Raw genomic sequence first — 21,737 nt, forward strand, 5'->3', positions numbered from 1 at the left:
GCTCACCTTGTTTGGTATTACTTCTGTTTTGGGGATTTCATCTAAGTTTACTGTATAAACTTGATCCCTGTTGGAAACAAAGCAGTAAGTCATATCAGGTGAATCCATAAAAATGTTAAGCTGCTTCTTATTTTTACAGATCTGCCTTTATTGTGTTTTGGAGATCATTTGGATTTTCTCTGTCTCCAACAAAGTCAACAAAGAGTACTTTTTCATTAGTGAGATGCTTTTATATATCACTGTGGTTAGGGAGCAAAGAAAGCTCTTCTCTTCAGACATGGGTCAAACGGCTACGTGGTATTGGCATAGACATACTTCTAATATTTGCTTGAATCCGAGTTAAAAAAGAATAAAGAAAGATTCTATTTTTTCTCCTGCTGCTTTAGGAATAAAGAACGGTGTATGATTTCTTGATGGCAGTAACAAAATAGCACCGCTGAAGGCTTTTGCTGTATTTTGCTCCTGGTGCACAACACTGATTCTTCTCGGGGCATATTTTTGGCTACTTGCAATTTTTGATCACAATCGCGTATTAGTTTTTCATGAACTAGACACATTAATGCAAGTGCCACAAGAGAAAAGAATTTTAATCTAATAAACCAACGAGAGGAAAATTACCTGCCAGCAATATAAAGTGTGTCTTGAATTTTCAGCATCAGCTGAAAGTCCAGCCTGTGCTGTGATTCATTGCCTGAAGGGCGTCCTCTAAAAACCGGATATTGCCTTGAATCTGCAAGTAGAAATGGGCTACACCATCAGTCAGGATTACGGAGCTGAAGAATCGATAGACAGCATTGATTAGCTGTATATACTAGTTGTAGAAGGGCTTTAACTAAATTCCTCTCTCCAGGTCTTGAATATGAATGAATGAAAGACAGTGAATGTCAGCAAATGGTCTTTCTCTTTTAACGGAAAATATATAGCCGATATATGGGTTGCTTTAGAAAAGCACCTAACTAAACTGCCCCATTTTCTCCAAACACTCGGAAATGATTATGGGCAAATTAGTATGCAAAACATTGTAAAGACATAAAACTCGCTCTCGCTTTCTTTCTAAAAATGAATATGCTTAGAAAATCAAAACCCAAAAAGCTTCTCAGCAAAGGAGAATGCTCTTTAGATTACTTACAGTGATAGTCGACAGTATGAAGAGGCTCATCGTCTTCAGGAAAGCTGACTGCCCTCAGCTGGGGAACCATCAGAAGCAGCATGTAGGCACAGAGCAGGAAAAGCCTCATGGTGGGCCGAGGTGAAGTCAGAGCAGCCCCTCCTCAGAAATCCCCCTGCGCTACCTGGAAAACAGAAACAGGTTGGAAAGATCTCCACGCTGTGATGAAAACTGTTTTGTCATTTGTAATCGGCTCCACTTTCCCCACCGGTGCTCTCCAGGCACCCCCCTCCACCAGAAAGATGGTGGTGGTGGAGGAGGTGCGTCTGAAAACGCAGGCAAAAGATGGCACCACGCCAGGTCTGATGATAGCAACTGGTGAGCATATCGAAGGTTTAGGCCAACGTGCAAGAGTTTTTGAGGTAACCACCTACATCATCTCGGCAAAATCACCAGAACCACAAACAGAAATGCTGGCTGCTGACTTGGCAAGAAGCTGGACAAAGTCGGGATTAGAATTTTAATTGAACTCCAATCTGCTTCCCTTCCCCCATCCCTGAAAAGCATCCAGCTTGTCTCTGCGCCCCTATAAAATGCCCAAGCTGCCTTGCAAACATCCAGGGAGAGGACAAGCCGGTTGCCCCTCAACACCCTCCGAAGGCATTGCCAAATTCCCAGCTTTATGCAAGCCCTACCCCTACATTCTTAAGTAGAACCCTTTCCTAAGCTTAGAAAGAACAATGGGGAAGTAATGACACAAATGACCTTGAAGCAGGGTGAAAGAGAATTAAATGAAATGGTTTCAGGGATCAATCAATCAAGCCAAGCAGGGCAGGGAGGACGCAGCACAGCTGACACCGGACCACGAGGGAGGTCTACATTTTTACACCAAACCATTTGGACACAAACCAATACGCTAAGTACGCCTGTCCTCTTAGCTTTATTAAGCTTTAGAGCCGTAGGGGGCCACAGGGACCATCTAGTCCAACCCTCTCATTTTTTAGATGAGAAAACGAAGGGCTGGAAAAATTAAGGGCCTCACTGAATTGCATCGAGCGATTCAGGGCAAGTCGAAGTCGAGACTCGCATCACCTGAGTCCCCATCCAGGCCTTTTTCATCAAATTAGATAATGAAATTAAATGACTGGCTTTTTTTTCTTCCCTTAGAAAATACAGCATTATTAAAAAAAAAATCTCTTGAGGGTAATGAATATACTCATTATCTTTACTGAAGTGATGTTTCACAGTTGTACGCATATGGTAAATTTTATCAAGCTGTACATTTATATATGTGTAGTATATTGTACGTCAATATCTCAACAAAGCTCATAGCATGAATTGTACAATATTAGCTGTTATTTTTAACATAAAATCTTTAAATGTTATTACTTTAGTAAAAAAAATAAATTAAGGTCCTGCTGGGCCAATGGGATGGGTATTTTTGTGAAGCTGTAAAAGCTCCACTTTGCAACTGTATCACCCCTTCCTCAACCAAAACTGTCACTTGTAGCTACTGTACTGAATGGTAAAACATTTAGCTTTATCCTCAGCCTCATAAATCTAAGAACTTTAGGGAAGGTCATGGGAATCCCTTCAAATCCTGGGGGAGCCCAACTACTCAGCAAGGTACTTACTATGCCCCTTTTATCTTCTTAATGTCAAACACACGTGTATTCTATGCAACACTCAACATTCGTCTAACTAAAGTAGAAGCCAGGTACGTATATGTGAGATTAAGAATTCTAATTTTGCAAAAAGAGAGAAAAATATTGCAAGGCAATTTTTCTTAATGGACGATTCATCCAGCAGTAAGTGAACACATTTAAAATGCCCTGCAAAAAAAGTGTGGTAGAAGGGACCTGCGGCAGCACCATTCTGCGCTCTAGTTCAGAGTGCGGACGTTGGCAGCCATCTGACTTGGGCTGGAATGCAACCCCACCACTTACTAGCTAAGTGACCCGGGGAAAATTCTTCAATCTCTCTTAACTTTAGTTTCTTTATTTATAATATATGGATAATACCACCTTCTCCTCAGGGTGAAAAAGAACTAAATGCCTAGCACATACACATTTTGAGCAAAGTTAATCCTCCTCACCCATTTTCTATTAGTAGGACACCATGCATATGGCCAAGTTGACCTTAAGAATATGAGCAAGGTCTGGGGAAAAGATGTCCTAAAATAGTAAAGCTGTTTGGCCAGTATTTTTTCACAAGCGGATAGTTAAAATACTAAAGGGTTCATTTTAGAATCAATTTTACAACTTGAGCCCATTTATCAAACTCGGAAAAGAACGTAAAAAACCACCACCCACAACCATGCCATCCTAACCCAACCACCACGATGATTTGGTTCCAGTCTTCCTGCCACATGCACGTATTTTCGATCTTGACAAGGTGATTACTTTTCATCTATTGCTTCTCCTAAAGCAGCATTTTTCTGTCCTGCCCTTCCACAGTGTTTTGCCATTTATAAAGACCCTAGAAAGTTGAAGCAACATCAAAATACAAAATGTTGCCCTAATATTAACATCTGCTATGACATCAATCCCAAACTTTACCCTCTGGCTGGAAAGTTACTGGATGTGTCTGCTGGGTGGCAGGGAGAAAAATCAGAAACACCAATTAATCCTAAAGAAACACAGAAATATCTGCAGGAAAACAGGAAGACAGTTCTGTGAATCTTTCTCCACTGGGACAGGTAACTAAATGGTTTATATCATCTGGGCAGAGCCCTGATGCCCCAGACAGCAAGGCAGGGAGGGGCCCTCGCCAGGAAGTGTCTTTCACAGCTGTGCTTCCAGCATTGAGACTGAAGATGGAATCACTGCTGACTCACTGGCAAGCAGCGAGCTGCAGGCTGAGCTATCATTTCCTATAACTCATTCATCTGACACTGCAGAACGCACTTTCTCCCTATACTCCACCCCCTTACCAATCGCAACCTCCAAAAATAAAACCCCACCACTAATTGCTTCCTGTCACTGCATAAAGCTTTATTGAAAAAAAAAAAAAAACTTTCAGATTTGCCATAGAAATCATAGATGGAAGTATTTAATGTAATATATGTATCAAAGTAGAGCTGAGTGGGGGAGGGAAGAATCTGGAAATACGTGAGAAAAATGTACCAGGAAGGAGATTTACTTGCATGTCAAGCCCTTCCGACTACTCAGTCCTCACTTTATTTAAGGAACTATCTCAGGATCCCAGGGCTCAGTGAAATCATCAAACCAGTTACGTGGGATGAAAACAAGACAAGAGGCATGATAAAATGCTGGCAAAGAACCCAGATCTTGAGGTTAGAAAGATCTGGAGTTCAAACTTACTTGTGCCATTTACTTCCTGGCTCTGGAACCTTGTTTAAGGCAACTTAACCTCTTTAAGCCTCAGTTTCCTCAAATGTAAGATAGGAAAATTACCTGTACTACCTCATAGGCTCTTCTGAGGATTAAATGAGCTCATCTACACAAAACAACTAACACAGAACCTGGTCCGTGGTAAATCTCTAGTGAAGTTTAGTGAATATTATCACGACTACTATTGTTAACAGCTTCCTGGGCAAAAGGGCAAAAAAAAAAAAATGTTTATTCTTTCATTTTGTACAACTATTTGTAAAGCTGTTATGTGCATCACCATAACAATAATAGTGTTCTCAGAGGATAAGATGCAGCTTCACAGACACAGCTGCCTCCAAGGAGGGGGAGGGACCCGCCTTCCAAACGTATAAACTGACAGTGAAGAACGTGCCTCTATGAAGTTACTGCTTCCAGTGAGAGAGCAGGGGTACCTGAGTAAGTATGTATTTTGGAATTTTTTATATGGATTTCTCCCATACATTCCTGATTTTAATCTTAACTATAATGAGGAAAGCTCTTAAGAGGAGTTCAGAGCTGTCAAGACAGCCAGGGCTTGAGTGACTGGGTTTAGGAGAAAAGGGAGGTACAAGGAAATGCGCATTACGGGATTTGCTAATTCTCTGGAGCTGTATAAAGAGGAAAGTGTAGCTATAAAGAAAAGCCAGATTTTTGGCAGTTTCATTTAAGACCCACCAAGAAGGAGGGGCCCCAGTAAATATCCAAAGCCTCTCATTTGGACCTCCTAAAATCCATGCCTTAGAGGACAGGGCTTCAGCGGTAGTCCAAGTCTTACAAAAACCTCCAGCTTGATCTCCAATAAACTAAGTCTGAACTGGGTGGACGTAAAATCCTCCCACTCTAGCTACTTACAGAAAAGGTAAGGTGAGTCCTCTCTAGAAGAAAATAATCATCCAGAGACCATCTTTTTTATATATAAAATGCTCAACATTCAAATAGCAATTACTAGACATTCCGAGAACTAAGACTAAGAGAGAAAAAAGACAACAGAAGTAGACCCACAGGAAACCCAGTTATGAGAATTCTCAGGTAGAGGTTTAGAAAATAACTGTTTAATTTGTCCCAGAGGAAAGGTGACAAGATGGAGAATTTCACCAGAGAACTGGAACCTACTGAAAAAGAATTAAACGGAAATTCTACATCTAAAAAAACCAACTACAACCAGCACTGTTCAACTGTGGGCATGCTAAGCTTCTCTGCTAGCGGTGCCCACTCCCAAACTCAGTTAAGTTTAAACAAACTTCGGGTACGCTCTATAAATTTTTACTGTATAAGTACTATCCATCAAAACCTCTCTCATCTAAAAAAACGGTGACATATATTTTATGTAAATAATTCCATAAGTCTTTAAAAGATATTAAGTTCCTAATTCCTTGATATAATACCATGAAAATAAAAAAAAGCGATAGAGCAAACTCTCTTTTAAACATACATATAAATTTAAATTACAAATCAAATCAATTTTCAAGTGATAGTAGTACTATAACCAAGGATGATCTGGAATATAATACTAGGAAAGCTGTTAATATGATTTACCACATCAGTAGGTCAAAAAAGGCACAACACAGCAAGGAGAGAGGAGAGTCAGAGGCCAAGCACTGGATGTTGAAGACAAAGCGTCTGGCTTGGAAATATGGCTTTTCTTTGTGTCTTGTGACTTTAATTAAGCAATCAGTCTAACTTCTCTGTGCTTCAGTTCTCTCATTGTAAAATGGAGATACTAACAGTGTCTCCTTTATGGGATTGTTACGAGAAATCAATGTCAACATTTGTAAGATTGTTTACACCACCGCTTGGTGTTTAGTTAAGCCCTACACAAGTAGTTGTTAAATAAAACAAAACCTAACCATCATCTCTCTAAATGCTGATGATAAAATCTATCATCATTCCCTGTTAAAAACTTTTGGCAAACTGAATAGCAGGGTATTTCCTTAATACCGTAAAGGATATTTATTCCAGACTGACAACTAACATCACTGCACTGAGACAGTAAAGGGACAAATACAGAAAAGAGAGAGGCTAGAATAATCCTGTGGTGTTGAATTGGAGGTATCGGTGTGAATTAATGTGTTTTAACAAATAGATTGCTCAATATGAAAAAAAAAAAAAAAGTGTAAAAGCTCCTATGATCCCAGATTCTTCTCCAGCCACCACCGAGCTCTTTCCTTCCATTCAGACACTGACAAAAAGTTCCCCAGCCTCACTGCTGTCATCTCCTCACCTCCCACCCATTCTTCTACTTCCTCACTTCTAGTTCCCTCAATAGTGCCTTTCAGTAAAAACACTGATGGCCCCCAGGTAGCTACATGCAATGGATACTTACCAGTCCTGTCTCGTGTGATCACTCAGTATCTTTAGACACAGCTGACAGTTCACAGCTTTTTAAAGCACTGCGGTTCCTTGCCTTCTCCTCTGCCACATTCTTCTGACTTTTTACCTACCTTTCTGTCTGCCCCTTGTTTGTCTTCCACTCAATTTCTGGATGAAGCAAGAACGAAATTTTCAGAATATAAACCCCATCATAGAATCTCATAATCCTGCAGGAACTTCCTATTACCCTTAGGAGAAAGCCCAGATCTTTGAAATGGGGCATTAAGGCTCTTCCTGATCTGAGTCCTGCCTCCCTCTCCAGTCTTATCCTGAGCCTCCTTCCACCTTCACTTCTGCATCTGCCACCCTGGCTCTGTTTTGGCTCCGGGATGTATGAGACCACCTACTGCCACCAAGCCTTTGCTCCTCCTTTCCCTCTGGATGGCCCTGCTTGTCTCCCATCCTTGGCCTAGTTAAGTCCTCCTAATTTTTCAAAGCCTGAAGAAGATTCTTCTCAGTCCCTTGGCACAGGCATGTCTCCCAGTTGTCAATACTTGACACAACTGTGAATAAATTGTAAATGAAGGAAGAAGCAACAGAACTAACCATGTGCCCTGAGTCACCACAAGCTCTGCTAAATCTCTCAGGGCAAGATTTAGCATTTTGGACTCCTGATTTTTTTTTTTTTCCAACTGAGGTACAGTCAGTTACAATGTGTCAATTTCTAGTACACAGCATAGTGTTTCGTCCATACATATATATAGATATATTCGTTTTCACATTCTTTTTCACCATAGGTTACTACAAGATACTGAATATAGTTCCCTGTGCTATACAGAAGAAATCTGGGTTTTTATCTATTTTTATATATAGTAGTTAACATTTGCAAATCTCAAACTCCCAAATTTATCCCTTCCCACCCCCTCCTGTCTGATTTAGATTTATTTACTACTGTTCAACAAACAACAACAGAGGGCAGCAGACCCAGGGAGGATGGGCACCCTAGGCTCTGCACCCAAAGGGCATTCATTCTTCTAGCTGAAGAGTGCCTTGAACTCCGGGGGAGAAGAGGGTGGAGCTGCAGCTGCACCCTCAGGGGCACTGCTCGCTCTCCAGGCTATGAAACTCCAGGGGGCGTTGTTCGCACCGCAGCCGGTGAGAGCGACGACCCGTGGAGCTACAGGAGTTACCGGCCTACGTCCTGACAGCCCCATATGACAAAACAGAACAGGAGTAAGGGGTTTAAGCAGATGAAACGAGAGCAAAGAGAAGTAAGCTAATTGCTATTCCTTGGAGTCTACCAAGACCCAAAGGGTTGTAAATGAAGGTCAACTGCAAAACAGAAGTTTATATTTATATAGCATTCACGTGTCTAGGTTCTAGGCAGTGCATTCTGTGTAGGACTATGGATTTTAATCCTTGCTCAGCATCAATATTTAACCAGAATGGTATGACAACCAGGCTGACAGCACAAGCGCTGGAGTATGAGAAGGTAAGAAGAAGGGACGATGCACCACCGCTAAATGCACACAGAGTCCAGGAGACCTCTAAGCAGAGTAGGGGCAGGGCCCTTAGGGAGCTGCCTACATCCCAGCTCCCTAAGTGACTCTTGGCTGATGGAGTCTCGGGAGAGCATCAGTCTCTCATTTACCGACTCTCCACTGCTACTCCACAGCGCCCCCACCCAGTCCTCTCCTGCACACCACCCCGGGGACCTGGTATCGCGTGTGAACAAATACACCCTCCCTTACTCGGGCCAGGAAGAAGTACCTGAAGAGCCCTTGACTCTGAGACCCTTCTTCCTGCTGGGAACTTGGGTGCCCAGGTGAGAGGAGGAGGTTTCCAGCACCAGTTTTTTAATGACACTTTATAATTAACCACCCAAAACATTGCCCCTTAGCACGTTGAGGAAATGACAAAGCAGCTCTCTGACTCAGACAGCAGAAGCCCTGCTGACACGCCAGAATCTGGATGGATGTGCATTCGGACGGAGCAGGGAAGAGCCAGTCTGGAGGAATGGGAGCTTGGAACCAAAAGGAACGTATCAGGGAGACTTCTTCCACTGACACTGGCCGCAGGAGAGGAAAGGGACCAGGCACTGGGAGATCTGGGGTCACGGGCTTGCTGTGTGACCGCGGACAGGTCACTTCGCTTTTTGGGCTTGAGTTTCTTCGTGATTCAAAGGGAGGTAAATTAAAAGGGCAGGAGCACTTTTTCTCAGAGTCCATGAGCTCCTTCTGAGGGCTGGAGGGCAGGCCCCTCCTTCCCTGTCTACTTGGGTGAGCGTCCTGCCGTTATGCTCATGGCTCCGCGTGCTCTTCCCCTCCGCATTCCAGCATCTCAAGCGGCTCCCATCACAACAGCATTTCCCCGACCCCAAGGCTGCCTCTGTTATCTGCCTCCCACCCTCTTCTCCACTAAATTTCTTCAAAGAGAGGTCTGAACCCACTGTCTCCATTTTCTCATTTTATTAAATATTTAACCCACTTCAGTCTGACTTCAGCCCTTGCCCATCCATCACCTTATTGTCAAATCCAACTCAATCCTCATTTTAAGTCTTCCTTCATCTCTCTGAAGCATTCAGTTGTGTTGGTCCCCTCCACCAGATCCTGAAACTCTGCCTTTGGCTTTCAAAGTTATCTCCTCACCTCTCTAGCTATGCCTTTTCAGCAACTTTCCCAAATTTGTCCGAACATGCCCACCCTTAAGTGTGGTTCTTCTTGGTTCCATCCTGGCTATTTGGAGATTCACCCACATTACACCCACCTTCTTCATCACTACCAGTTAACTGATGGAATCCCAACCCCACGTGTCTGGCAGAGACCACACTCATCAGCTTCAGATCCTGTGGTCTGACTCTCTTGCTGGGTATTTTGACTCGTAAAATATAGGCAACTTAAATTTGCAAGGTGCAGACCTGAATGTCAGATACTTTGCGTTGACCTGTACTCCTGCTAACTTCCTTACAGAGGGAGGCTCTGAGCTCCGAGTGCCTGGGTTCAAATTCGTGCACTGTCACTTACCAGCCATGTGACCTGGGCGTGTTACTTCACCTCTCAGAGTCTCAAGTTTTCATGCCTAAAATGAAGATAATTTAGTACTAATATTACAAGGCTTCAGTGGAACAATCTATATACAGCATGTAGCTAAAGCCTTCGCACCTGGTAAGGATCCAACAACTCTAACAATTACTGATGTTTTTCATACCTGCTCAGTCTCTGAAGCCTTAAACCTGGGAGCCACCCTCGGTCTCTTCACCTCCCATCCTGTTTCCAACCTGTCAGCACATCCTGTTGATTCTCTCTTCTCGTTGCTCTAAGAACCCACTCTAACCCAGCTCCTGCCCTCCTCGACTTCTAGCTTATTCTCCACAAGGCCACCAAGATCATCTTTCCAAAGCACAGATAGTATCATGTTGCTTCCTCGTCTAAAGACAATTTTATGGCTCCCGAAGGTCTATGTGATAAAGTCCAAGTTCATTTCCAAGATGTACGAGATCCTCCACAATCTGATTCTCGCCAGCTTCTCTGCTTCGGCTACCAACGCTCCCCAAACTTGATCCCAAGGCAGTGTCTTCTACACACACTGTCCTCTCTCAAATGCCCGCCCTGGAAATTGTCTACTCACCAGCCCAAAGCGTCCCTGGCCTTTGCCCCTTTCCTAGTCTTCCCACTAGCCCAAGTCCCTCTCCTCTGGCCACTCTGTTCCTCTCGGGACAACTAATCGTGCTGTGACACTGCACAAATACTTCTATTACAGAACTTACCACTTCCTCATAATATTACTTATTTTCACATTTTCCCTATCGAACTGGGCTGCTTGAGAAAGAGAGCACGTCTTACTCATCCTCTGTGTCCCTTGCATCAGGCACGTAGGAGGTCCTCAGGCGGTATTTAATGAACAGAGGAAGAAGTAAATCAGCGGAGGCTGTACACATGACGGACTCTGCCGCGGCACGGGTTCCACATCTTACACACCCCTCCACCATCGCCCCAAACACCTCGAGCCTTGGGTCTCCCATTTTCCTCCTATAACATTAGCAGCCAACCCTCATCAGCCCCACGAGTTCCCAGGTGCTCCAAAACCAAGAGGTTCTTAACGAATGGTGACAGATGCCTCTTTTCACACCTTCCCGTCATTAACAGACAGCTCTTGGATCCTGGCGGGATGAGCAACACAGGCCAAAGGAGGAGGTGATTTCTCGCACCCTGCTACTGAAATTTCCCCCTCATTCTGCAGCTCTCCCAGCACAAGGAAGAGAAAGCAGAGCTGTTCTTGAGATTAAAGAGCAGGGCATATGGAACTAGCAGAGAACAAAGTCTATTTGACTCCCCACTAACCAACACACAAAAATAAATTAAAAACCAGCCTGCCTAGTGGCTGGCTGCTGCTGGAGATTCTGCAATGGGCAATTCTTTCCTTTGGCTTATGGCCTCTTTTCCAGTTATAAAGTACGGGGTGCTAGAGCGGAACATAAGCCAGAAATCAGTATGAATACATTTATAAGGTCTTTCCTTGGGGCTAGATCCTGATAGAAGAGAAAAGATAGAAAGGTGGCGGGAGACACCGTGGAAGGCAGAACAGGGCGCACTGCAGGGGCGGACGCCTGTTGTGTTCTTTATTCATGCCTTGCTTTAATAATCAGTTGTCTCCCGAAAAGTTGGGTCAGTTTTGTTGATTTTAATTATATTTTACATGCATGAGGAAAGCTGGCTATTTAAAGAAGTTTGCTGAAAATTAAAGCAGCTCTTATGCAAAGTTTTCACTTGAAGTCTGGATTTTCTTAAAGCAAAGCACACCAATAGCTCCATCAGTTATGCTCCTGGTTAAATATTAATAATTCAAAAAGGAATTGCACTAAAAAGGAATTGAGCAGGAAGGGACAGAAAACAGGATCTAACCTGTCTCTGCCAAACTCTAAGCAAATCTGAACAGGAATCCCAGAATTCGACCTCTGATCAGAACCACGGAGTCTGGGGAGCATAATTGTAGTGACAACTTGCCTGCAAGTTTTTGCCTGTCCATCCTAACCCAAATCGGGGAGCATTTCAAAGCTAAATTGTCCTAGAAACAATCTTCATTTAAAGTGAGAATAACTCAAGAAACTAAGGAGAGGGTGAGCCCCGTATCTGGGCAGAGAGAATCTGCCATCCAGGCAGCGGACAAAACACATCAGCTTCCTAAGAGATCAAGACGAGGACTAGCTTTGTGGGAATATAAAACATGGGAACCGTCCACAATTGAAAAAGAAAAAAGAGAGAGAGAGAGAAAGCAGAAGGCTGAACACAATGGTGCGTCCTTCTTTCAGGGAGGACCCCAGGGCTTTCAAGGCGAACCAGCGACAAGAGGCATTAAAAGCCTCTCCTTTGTCACCTCTTCTGCACGCGTGGTCCCATCCAGGCCTGCTGCTCCCCTTCGTCCTCCAGGAAAGGACCATTCTAGATAAAGAAAGGGCTCAGGGTCCCCAGGGATGACTGAGATGCCAGAAGACTCAGCCTGCCTTTGGAACATTGGCGCGTTCTACCGGCTGACCTGCTGGGGCTGCCACATGGCCTGCGCGTGACATTCTGTTCAGAATAATAGGGCCTGGGTCCATGCCTGGTTCTGCTCTCCCGGCTGGGATGACAGACGTAGAGCATGTGTGTGCTGATTTTCCTGATTTGTCTGATGCCACCACGATGAAGCCATAGGTTTCAACATCCTCCATGGTGCCTTTTTTAGGTTTTCAAGAACGTTAACAATACCCAGGCAGGCAGGGACCGAGGATGGGCTATCTCTGTGATTCTTGGGAGAGAATGAGGACGGTAAATTAAGGGACTTCAGGTCCAGGTGCGGTGCAGCTGGTGCAGAACCCGGATGTCATCAGAGTCCAGTGATCACTGTGTCCCATCACTGCCCACGACAGGAATTTCGCTCTCTGTGAAGAAGCTCCTGTCCTCATTGTGGAGCCCGCTGGCACTCTCTGAAGCTGCTCTGCAGTTCATGAAAACCCCCACCCCTGGGCTCTCCGTGTGCCCAGAGCCACTGACACATTAACCCCCATTCTCCACTGCAGGACCCTCTGCATACCTGCATTTCTGCAGGATAAAAACATCTCTTGTGTGCTGACCCTGGCGGGACTCACCGCCCCAGGAGATAGCCCACCTCCCACTACCCTAGGCGGACAGGTCTCACATCCTGCCCTTATCAAAGTTATAAATAGCACAGTTCAGAGAAGTCCCTGACAGATCTTACAACCAATCAGGTACTTGTGCACGAATTGATCATGCAGCCCCTACTCCTTGTGTGCACAGCCCCCTCCCCCCAATAACAGACCCTGCACACCCACCCTCGGTGCTTACGCAGGCTCCTCTCGTCTGTGTGGCCCCCGTTGTCTACAGCAGTGTACCCCCGATAAACTCCCTTCCTCAACTCTCCTTGGCCTCTGCTAAATTCTTTTACCGACCCGCATCACCAGCCTGCCCGCCACGTTGTGTCCAACATTCATGTTTCATCTTCTGCAAACCCCCTCACCCGAGGTCCCCCGGTGATACCAGGATTTAAAAACAGCTGGTGAAGGGTTTACAGAAGGTTCAACTCTAACAACCCAGAGATAGAAAAGTGGACTTTAAAAAATTTGTAAAGCCAAGAATTCCTTGTCCATACACTACATTTTCCAGTTGCCAAAAATATGGCTTTTTGTTTTTGTCCTCTGTATTTGAAAACAGTAACAGTTGCTTGTCTATGGCGAACATGGAGAATGATCACTCATCATCGTGCGGGAGGATCGAAAATAAACCGCTACCATGAGCGGCATTCCATCAGAAAATTCAGTTCTGACTTGTTTTTTCAAAATGCACTTCCTGGGTGCGAAGTACACAGAACTCTGCTACTGTTGCAATTTCCTGTTAGTTTATACTTCTTTCCAAATAATTTATATAAAATGTCATATTGTCCTCCTGAAGGAAATGAGTGAGTCAGGCTCAGCCCACAGTCCTGGACTGATCACTGGCCCAAGTGAATTTTATGGCCAGAAAAAGCTCTGCAAGGGCCCAGCCCGAGCCTGAGTCAGTCCCCGGTGACTCACCTGCAGACCTTCGTCCGGGCTCAGTATCTATCCTATCTGTAAGGTTTTGAAACTGCTGGGTCCACAGAGACAAAATGGGAGTGCAAGTAAATTGATGCCAATTGCTGATTTTTACCAAATGGACTCGACACCCCGAGGGTATGAGAAGAGTTGAGCCCTTGCTCCTCCGGCGGCTGGGGGTGGAGCCTGAGTGAAGCGCGGGGCAGGGGAGTGGGTACCAGGGTTGCCAACGTGGACTCGGGAGCCAGGATGCCTAGCGAGGACACCCAGCTCTACCGCTTACCTAGCCACCTGCCCTTGGGCAAGCCGCTTCCCTGCTCGGTACTCCGGCGCCCCTGGGAAGTGGGGATGACTAGCAGAGATCTCAGAGAGCTGCTGTGAGGACTGAGTGGGTTACCTAAGGGGCATCCCTGAGCTCCTGCGGTCAGGGGAGTAACAGGAAGCCTGTGCGAGGCTAACGGCACAACCCTGAGCAAACGCTGCGCGGTGCGAGCTATAGTTGGAGATAATCGTGCTTCAAACCTTCTATCACCTTTACAACCTTAATTCTCGCCCACCCCTATGAGTCACCTCAGGGGATGTAAATCTCACCCCAGAACCGAAACATACTGAACACACAGGGATTGAGAAATCTGGATTCTCCTCTTGCCTCAGCCTTTAGGAGCCAAGAAGCCACACCTCCTCTGGCTTCGGTTTCCTTATCTATGAACAAGAGGTTGGGCTAGAATATCAACGGTATTTAAGTCCCATCCAAGTCATTAGATGTTATTGATTCTGAGTTTGGTGTCTGGGTCAAAAAAGGCTCTTCACCAAAAGGGACATGATTCCCAGTTCACCTTCTCAATTCCTCCTATAGCAGCGGCGTTGCCTAGGATACAAAGCGCACGTGCTCCCTCTGAACCCTGAGACAGGAGAGCTGGGATCGACGCCTCTGATCCGTAACACCAAACCCCAAATGGGCTTTGTAGTACAAACTGACTGATGCCTTGAGCACGGAAGGTGTCTCCATCGGCGCTTATGCGTGTGTATTTGGCACTCTGACTCAATCCCAGGTGGAATGGCAGAGGGTGCATTTTTTCCCCTCCTAATCACATGGCCTTGGGAAATACTGCTTTTAGGTGCCACCTCTAGCTTCCCTGGACCCAGGGGTCAGGTGGTGCAGGCCCTCCCACTGGTCAACAGATTACTTCCAATTTCTCCTTTAAATTGTGTGAGATGCTCTTGGGAAGCGCAGGTCACATACGTCTGGAACCTCTAGGTTTCTTAGCTCTTCTCTGCGTCTCCCTGGAAGGAATTTCATGAACTTCCTCTGTGTGTGAGGGTGGGATCAGCAACTCCCAGCTCTCAGCAATACTCATCCCAGACCAGGGGCTGGGCAATGAGCTGTTCACTTTTATAGCATCTTACACCTTTTAAAGCAAATATACCTTATCAATTTGGGCCCTCAAAGGCTTAGGACAGAAATTATTATCGCCATGGAACTTCATGTCAGCTTCATGGGGACAGAAGTCAGGTCTGTTCTGCTCTCTGCTTTATCTTTATAACCCACCACGGTGTCTGGTACCCGGCATCTACTTAGAGAATGTTTATTGAGTTAGTGAATGAATCTCCACCGTGTAGACAAGGAGTTAAGAACTGCTCCAGGTTAGGCTGTTAATAAAAGGCTTCTGGGCCATCTGTCTCTGGGTCCACTGCTCTTTCTATCACCTCAGTGGCTAATCTCAGAGAGACTCAAAATGATTTTGTGTAGAGAAAAAAATAACAACAACAACTAGGTTCCACAGTGACATTCAGCAGTGATCTTACAGACACGCGGCCCAAGAGGGACCAGAGGTCGGGATGCGGATGTCACTTCTCTCACGTGACACTTCCGTAAGCACCCCAAACTCTGGGTGCACGAATTCACCAGATCCCAAAAACGAAGCTGCTTCTCCTTCCTCTCTGCCTTTGCAGGTGCTGTACCACCGCCTGGAGCCCCCTTCCTGCCCTTTCCTCTTCCTTTATGCCAATGCCTCGTCAGAATCACCTCCCACCAGCCTTTGCCCTCTTTCCCTCCTCCTGCCACCAAACTCCGGGCTCGCCTCTGTCAGGGCACAGAGCACACAATACGACACTTCCTTCTTTTCTCCACTTCCTCTCCCCTCCCCCAGGCCCACACTGTGAGTTCCGTGAGGACAAGGACTGTGCCCTTGAGGTCCATAAATACATTCCTTAGAAAATGGTTGGTCCACGGGTTAACAGTTGTCTGTTGAATGAACTGTTACGTGCAACTCTGTATCTTTTGAAGAAAAATTAAAAAATGGAAAAAGCCCTGAAGTGCACTTCTCCCACGGATGGCGAACGGCTAGCAATGGCCAGTGACAGACACAGACACCCCAGCAGGGAACTATGCTGCAGTGTGTGTGGCGGGCGTTCCCGCTAATCTGACCACGGTAAGACCTGGGCTTCCACAAATTTCACTGTGGCTGGGATGGATAAATGGGACTTACAATGATGCTCCAATGACAGTCTCTGGCCCATTCCCTACAATGACCAGTGCCTTGGACCTGGGGTCCCCAGTTCTCTCCCAGTCACAGGCAGCATCCTTGGGAGGTATAGAAAATAGTGCTGCTTTACATTGCAAGCAGGCTGAACATTGCTGAAGTTAGCCCGATTACCTTTGGAGGTTCAAGGGTGGCTGCCTTTCTTTTTTCACCGCCTACCCTTACTAAAGACTCCTTGATAAAAAGGAAGACGTCTAAAGCCAGGGGAGATAGAGGGCTTGAGGTCTTTTGTGTCAAGGATACAGGGACAAGGTGGGGGTACAACCCGAGTCAGCAGAGAACTCTACCAGCACTTGGAGAAGAAAGACGGGAGGGACCTCTGGGTTTCCTCCTGGGCCGTTGTGTCTACACCAAGCTGAGGACAGAGGGAGTGCTGCCTTTTTCACTCTGTACAAGCTAAGGTCCCAGGGGGCCTCGAGGGTGGTGGGAACTCGGGGAGAAGCAGCCACTAACAGGCACACTAACAGTGGGAGCACTGCTTTCAGACGTGCTCTAATCAAAAGTTCCCAGGCACTAAGCTCTATCTCAAGCGATCGGTTACACCTTCTCTGCTCACTGTGTCTCTACAGCATCCTACCTGCCCAGGGGAGCAGAGACGGAGGCCACCGCGAAGCAGCAGAGGGATTCTGCAGCAAGGGCACCACCTGCATGTGTCGGATGCGGCCGCCTCCCACGCTCCCAGGCCAGCCCTGTCGCCTCTTTGGAGGTGAGATAAGGGAGCACTGCTGCTGACTAGCTCACCAGGGCTTTTTAAAGGGACAAGTGAGAAAATGTGAGTGAAAATACTTTGTACACTGTAAAGGTGCTATCCAAGTGTGGAGAAGTAGTATTATTACCAGGGCTCTATTTAGCCACAGTTTGCAACAGCTCGGTACACCGACATCGCTTCTGCTTCCGCTCAGATAAATGTGAACATTTCTGTTTCCCTGGATGCAGCTGCCCTGCAAGTCAAGGGTCCTGCTGGGCCTCCTGCTCTCTGCACCGGGATCGTCCTCCAAGGCTACTCTGATTGGCAAGTTCCGACTCATCCCTTAGGAGCCTTCAGCAGTTTGAGCCCTTTTCCATCCCCCTCCTCTCACAACCCTCCATCCATCCTGACGATGGGTTTACCAGGGTGGGCGGCACTGCCCATCTACTTGCTTGTCTTTCTGATTCACGGAGCTCCTGGAAGGCGGGATCTGTGACTTCTTAGTGGAAATCAGTTCACGGGCCACTACATGAAGTATTGCCCATGCCCGCTCTATTATGAGAGCAGAATGTGCCTGCTAACACACTCCTTTCGTTTTCACGTGACACACCTGGAGGTAGGTGTGATGTGCACGTGCTGGAGCCTGGCAAAGTCAAGGCGAGAACGATCACCACGAGCCAGGCCTGAATATCACAGAGCACCAGGCACTGGACTGAGCATCCCCTGGGAGGCTGGTGCTAGTCTTCCAAGTCTTCAGATAAGGAAACAAAGAGGGAATCTGCCCTCAGTCACAAAACTAAATAGTGGGGCTTAAGTCAGTCTGACTCCAGCGTCTGCGGTCTTTATCTCCACACCACAAAAAAGCTAACGCCGAAGAAACCAGAAGGAGAGGAGGAAGAGGCATTTGTAATCGATCATATTTTTAGCTCGATTTCGTTATTGTGGAGAACAGCGCTCAACTCTTCTTTTGGTCCAGTGACCTAACAGGTAACTGTGGCAGACAAATAAATAAATAAAAGATTCTATGAAACAATGAAATAACAAGAGAGGAGTTTCATGCAGGAAGTGAGCGAAGATCCTGTCTCCCTGAGTCTGGGGACTTGTTTCCACCTCTTCTTCCTACCTCCACCTTTGAAGTGCTCAGAGGCCTCTTCCCCACCATCCCTGACCCCACATCAAAGCCTTCAAGTTGTTTCCAGGGCTCACAGGGCAGTGGTGCAACGGGGCCCCGGCCCGAGTCAGGGAACCTCTTCGTTCAGGTGCCCCTGTGTGGACGGACGCAGACTGAGGGTGGGAGGTCCCACAGGCCCCTTCGCTCCTCGGTCCCTCAGGATTAAAGGTCGTCTTGGGATCCCTTCATTGAAACGTCTGGCAGGCCAAGCAGAGCGGATGGGACGGGGAGCACGTAGGGAGGAAAGTCTCCACCTCTGAAGGCCTGGCGACTTTCTTCTGTTTAACGGCCAGTAAGAGAACAGTAAACAGGAAATTCTCATCCACACCCTACCGCAGACCCACGAGATGGCTGAGAAAGGGGGGTCAGTGGGGACACCCACAGGAGCCCAGAGAGGACGACCCATCTTCTCACCATGCCTGAGAATGAATCACCTCAGACAATCCAATGAGGAAAAGGCTTTAAGAATATTCTGGTTCCACCACCCATTAGCTGTGTGACCTTGGAAAAACCACTTCACTTTACATCTGAAAAAACAGATACTAACTGGACTATCTTAAAGGATTGTTTTAAAGGTTATAGCCTTAATACTCAGAAAACCATTAAAACTGTGCCAGGCACATAAGTGCAGTAAGTGTTCGCTATTATTACGGTTATTGCTATTAGTGTCATTATCAGTGTGACTGTTTCTGTGTCCCCTCCCCTGTGACAATCTAACCTTTCCTGAAGACCACATCTGGTGATTTCAGTACCTTTCCTGTGCTCCAAATTCTCTCTCGGAACACTCTTTGGAAGACCAGACAAAGAAACTGCCTTCAAGTAATTTATCTTTTCCTGGCACTAATAATAAAAAAAACAAAACAAAACACTTAAATAAACCACTCAGCAATCAGATGACATTCTCACAAGTATGGCTGTCAGCATATTAGATGTCAAGCATTTTGCCGGTATAAATGCACCAAATATATTTAATGTCATTATTCTTTTAAGATGCATCACACACTCAGGCCCACCTCTAAGATCTATCTTAAAAGAAAAGGGCCATGACACAGATGATTAGAAGCCCTGAGACCTGGCCCCTGGTCTCAGACCTCACTACCTGCTGGGGAGTGGAGGGAACTCGGCTAGATTTCTAAAGGTGGAAAAGTCAGTCAAGAGACACTGGACTGAATGGCTGAATTCCTTGTCATGGGAATGATGAATTAGGTCAACGGAGAACTCAGTCCTGGAATATTCTGGAGAGCAGGGGTTGATGCCAGTGCTATAACACCTCCCAGTCCATGGAGTTTCAGGTAGCTAGATTTCTAGCTCTCAAAGGGCTAGAAAAAGCATGGCAGTTTAAAAAGATGGTCCCCCCAATTTTTTTTTTACTGTTCCCATTTAGAAGGGCGTGTACATATCCTCCCCTTGAATCTGGGGTATGACCGTCTGAATAATGGAATATGGTGGGAGTGCTGTTGGGTCAGTTTCTGGGCCCAGAACTTAAGAAATGGGCAGCTTCCTCTTTGTTTCTTCAGACACCTTTGCAGCCAGCCACCGTAACATGAGGAAGCCCAGGCTGCTTGGGACGCCTTCATGAAGAGGCCCACGGAGAGGACGAAGGCAGTGGCCCTCAGCCCCATTTGATCTCCCCGCTCACCGGCAACACTCACAGGCTTCCCACACGAGTGGCCAGCTTAGAACTGGGTCCTCCAGTCCCTGGGGAAGCCACCCTCGTTGATATGAAGAGAGCAGAAATGAGTCTCTCTGCTGCACTCTGTCCAAATTGTAGATTCATGAGTCAAATAAATGATGGCTGTTATTTTAAACACTCGGTTTGGGGATGGTTTCTAATGAAGCTAGATAATTGATATACTCCATGTGGGGGAAGGGGGAGAGTTCTTTCCTGGCTCCTTTCACTTATTCTCTCCATCCTGAAATACTGCTTTCTTTGCTTTGTCCTTAGTCCAGCTGAAGACTCTAGCTGTCAGAGCTGGATATATTGCAGCGACACAGGAAGCCGTTGGTCAGAATGCAGATGCTATGACAATTCCCAGTCTTCAGATTGTCTTTCTGTGTGACAAGCAGTACTAAATTTGTCCCTAAAATGTCTTGTCTTAGTCTCTTAAAAACTCAGGCTTCTTGTTATTAATCCGAAATGAAAATTTTATCAAGAAAGAGCAGTTTACACTGGCGAATGCCTTTTGTTTGGGTTTTTATTTCTTAAAGACAACATTTAATGTTAGTAAAATTGGGATAAACTCAATATATTGCACATGGCAGGGTAAATCAGAACAACCAGCTAGAAAACAATTCAGCAGTGGGTACACACATGCTCCCATCCACGCAAACTAACAATCCTAACCCTGACTTAGTGATTTTTGCTTCTGATAATTTATCCAAAGCAAATGATCTAAAGTAAGAAGGAAAAATAAAAGAACCTTATTAGAAGAAGATGCTTATTTACGATGGTGAAAAAATTGGTAACAGGTTAATTTTCTAAACATGGAGAAGTAGTTAAAATAAAAGTATATTCCAGTGTTATGGAATATTATGCAACCACGAAGATGATAATAATGAAGACCAATAATCCTCAGCTTATGATGTAATACCTAGTGGGAAACAGCAGAATTGTATGTCCACTGATCACAATTCTATAGAATCAGAGATGCTTATAGACAAATATTAAAAGAGAATAAAGACTAAGTTATTTTAGATTTTTTTCCCTTTAAAAATAATGTTTTGTATTTTTTTTTTAATATTTGAAAAAGGAGAGATGGAGAGATGATCCCTTAAACATATAAAATCACCCTCCCATCCAAATAAGCTGAGCATTTTCTTGATGAAGATAGTTATTGACCTTCTGTTGACCAAAAACTAATATTTGGATCCTTGGAAAAGGTCTCTTGACATATTATTTTAGATGGTAACTTCCTAGAGAATAAGTCCTCTATATTTATGTATCATATTTAAACTCGGGGTGTTCAGTAACAGAAAATGGAAGTAATTCAGAGATTTCTGTTAGATCAGCATATTATAATTTGGGCTTTGCTTTCCTTCCCGTCAAATTTCCTTTTTCCTTCCCAGGCTTCCAAAATACAAAGTGCTAAAATAAAATCAGCAACAACAGTTTCCATTTTTAAAGTGAACTTTAATCTGAGTTTTACAAAGATCCATGCCAATTCGAAATCACTGCTGTGCTCCCGGTGCTAGTAATACAGCTCAGGTCTTTTGCATTAAAAAGTTAGCATTCTGGTCATATAGGAGAAAGAAAGCCTGGCTTAGACCCCTCAGTGGTCAACTGCAGGCCAGCAAAAGCAAAAGGAGAACTGATTGCAACTGTCCTTGGATATGTGAAGCCAAAACCATTTTTACCCCGGTTGTTTAAATATTGGCATCAAGGTCTCCTTTCTTGATTCTAAAAACATGCACAGGAAGACGGAGAAGGAAGACCTGGCTCACTGAAATTCCAAACTTCCTCCTAAAGCAGCAGGAATGCTT

At 45.4% G+C, this 21,737-nt stretch overlaps 1 protein-coding gene across 15 annotated transcripts in view; it reads right to left on the reverse strand.

The window, feature by feature from the left end:
* Positions 1-21,737, reverse strand: part of SEMA6D (semaphorin 6D) — a 518,494-nt gene that overhangs the window by 13,173 nt on the left and 483,584 nt on the right. For 9 of the 15 annotated variants that reach the window (XM_032481264.1, XM_032481255.1, XM_032481265.1 and 6 more), the window contains 5 exons: positions 9,813-9,867; positions 6,803-6,957; positions 1,130-1,292; positions 619-730; positions 7-67 (listed from right to left, as the gene is read on the reverse strand). In XM_032481264.1, the coding sequence (XP_032337155.1) occupies positions 7-67; positions 619-730; positions 1,130-1,238 (282 nt within the window). In that variant the 5' untranslated portion in view covers positions 1,239-1,292; positions 6,803-6,957; positions 9,813-9,867. Of the gene's footprint in view, positions 1-6; positions 68-618; positions 731-1,129; positions 2,051-6,802; positions 6,958-9,812; positions 9,868-21,737 lie in introns of those variants that run through there. The other 6 variants (XM_032481257.1, XM_032481262.1, XM_032481260.1 and 3 more) reach the window with 3 other exon arrangements.

The sequence above is a fragment of the Camelus ferus genome, chromosome 6 (assembly GCF_009834535.1).
Source record: "Camelus ferus isolate YT-003-E chromosome 6, BCGSAC_Cfer_1.0, whole genome shotgun sequence".
NCBI classification, from domain to species: Eukaryota; Metazoa; Chordata; class Mammalia; order Artiodactyla; family Camelidae; genus Camelus; species Camelus ferus.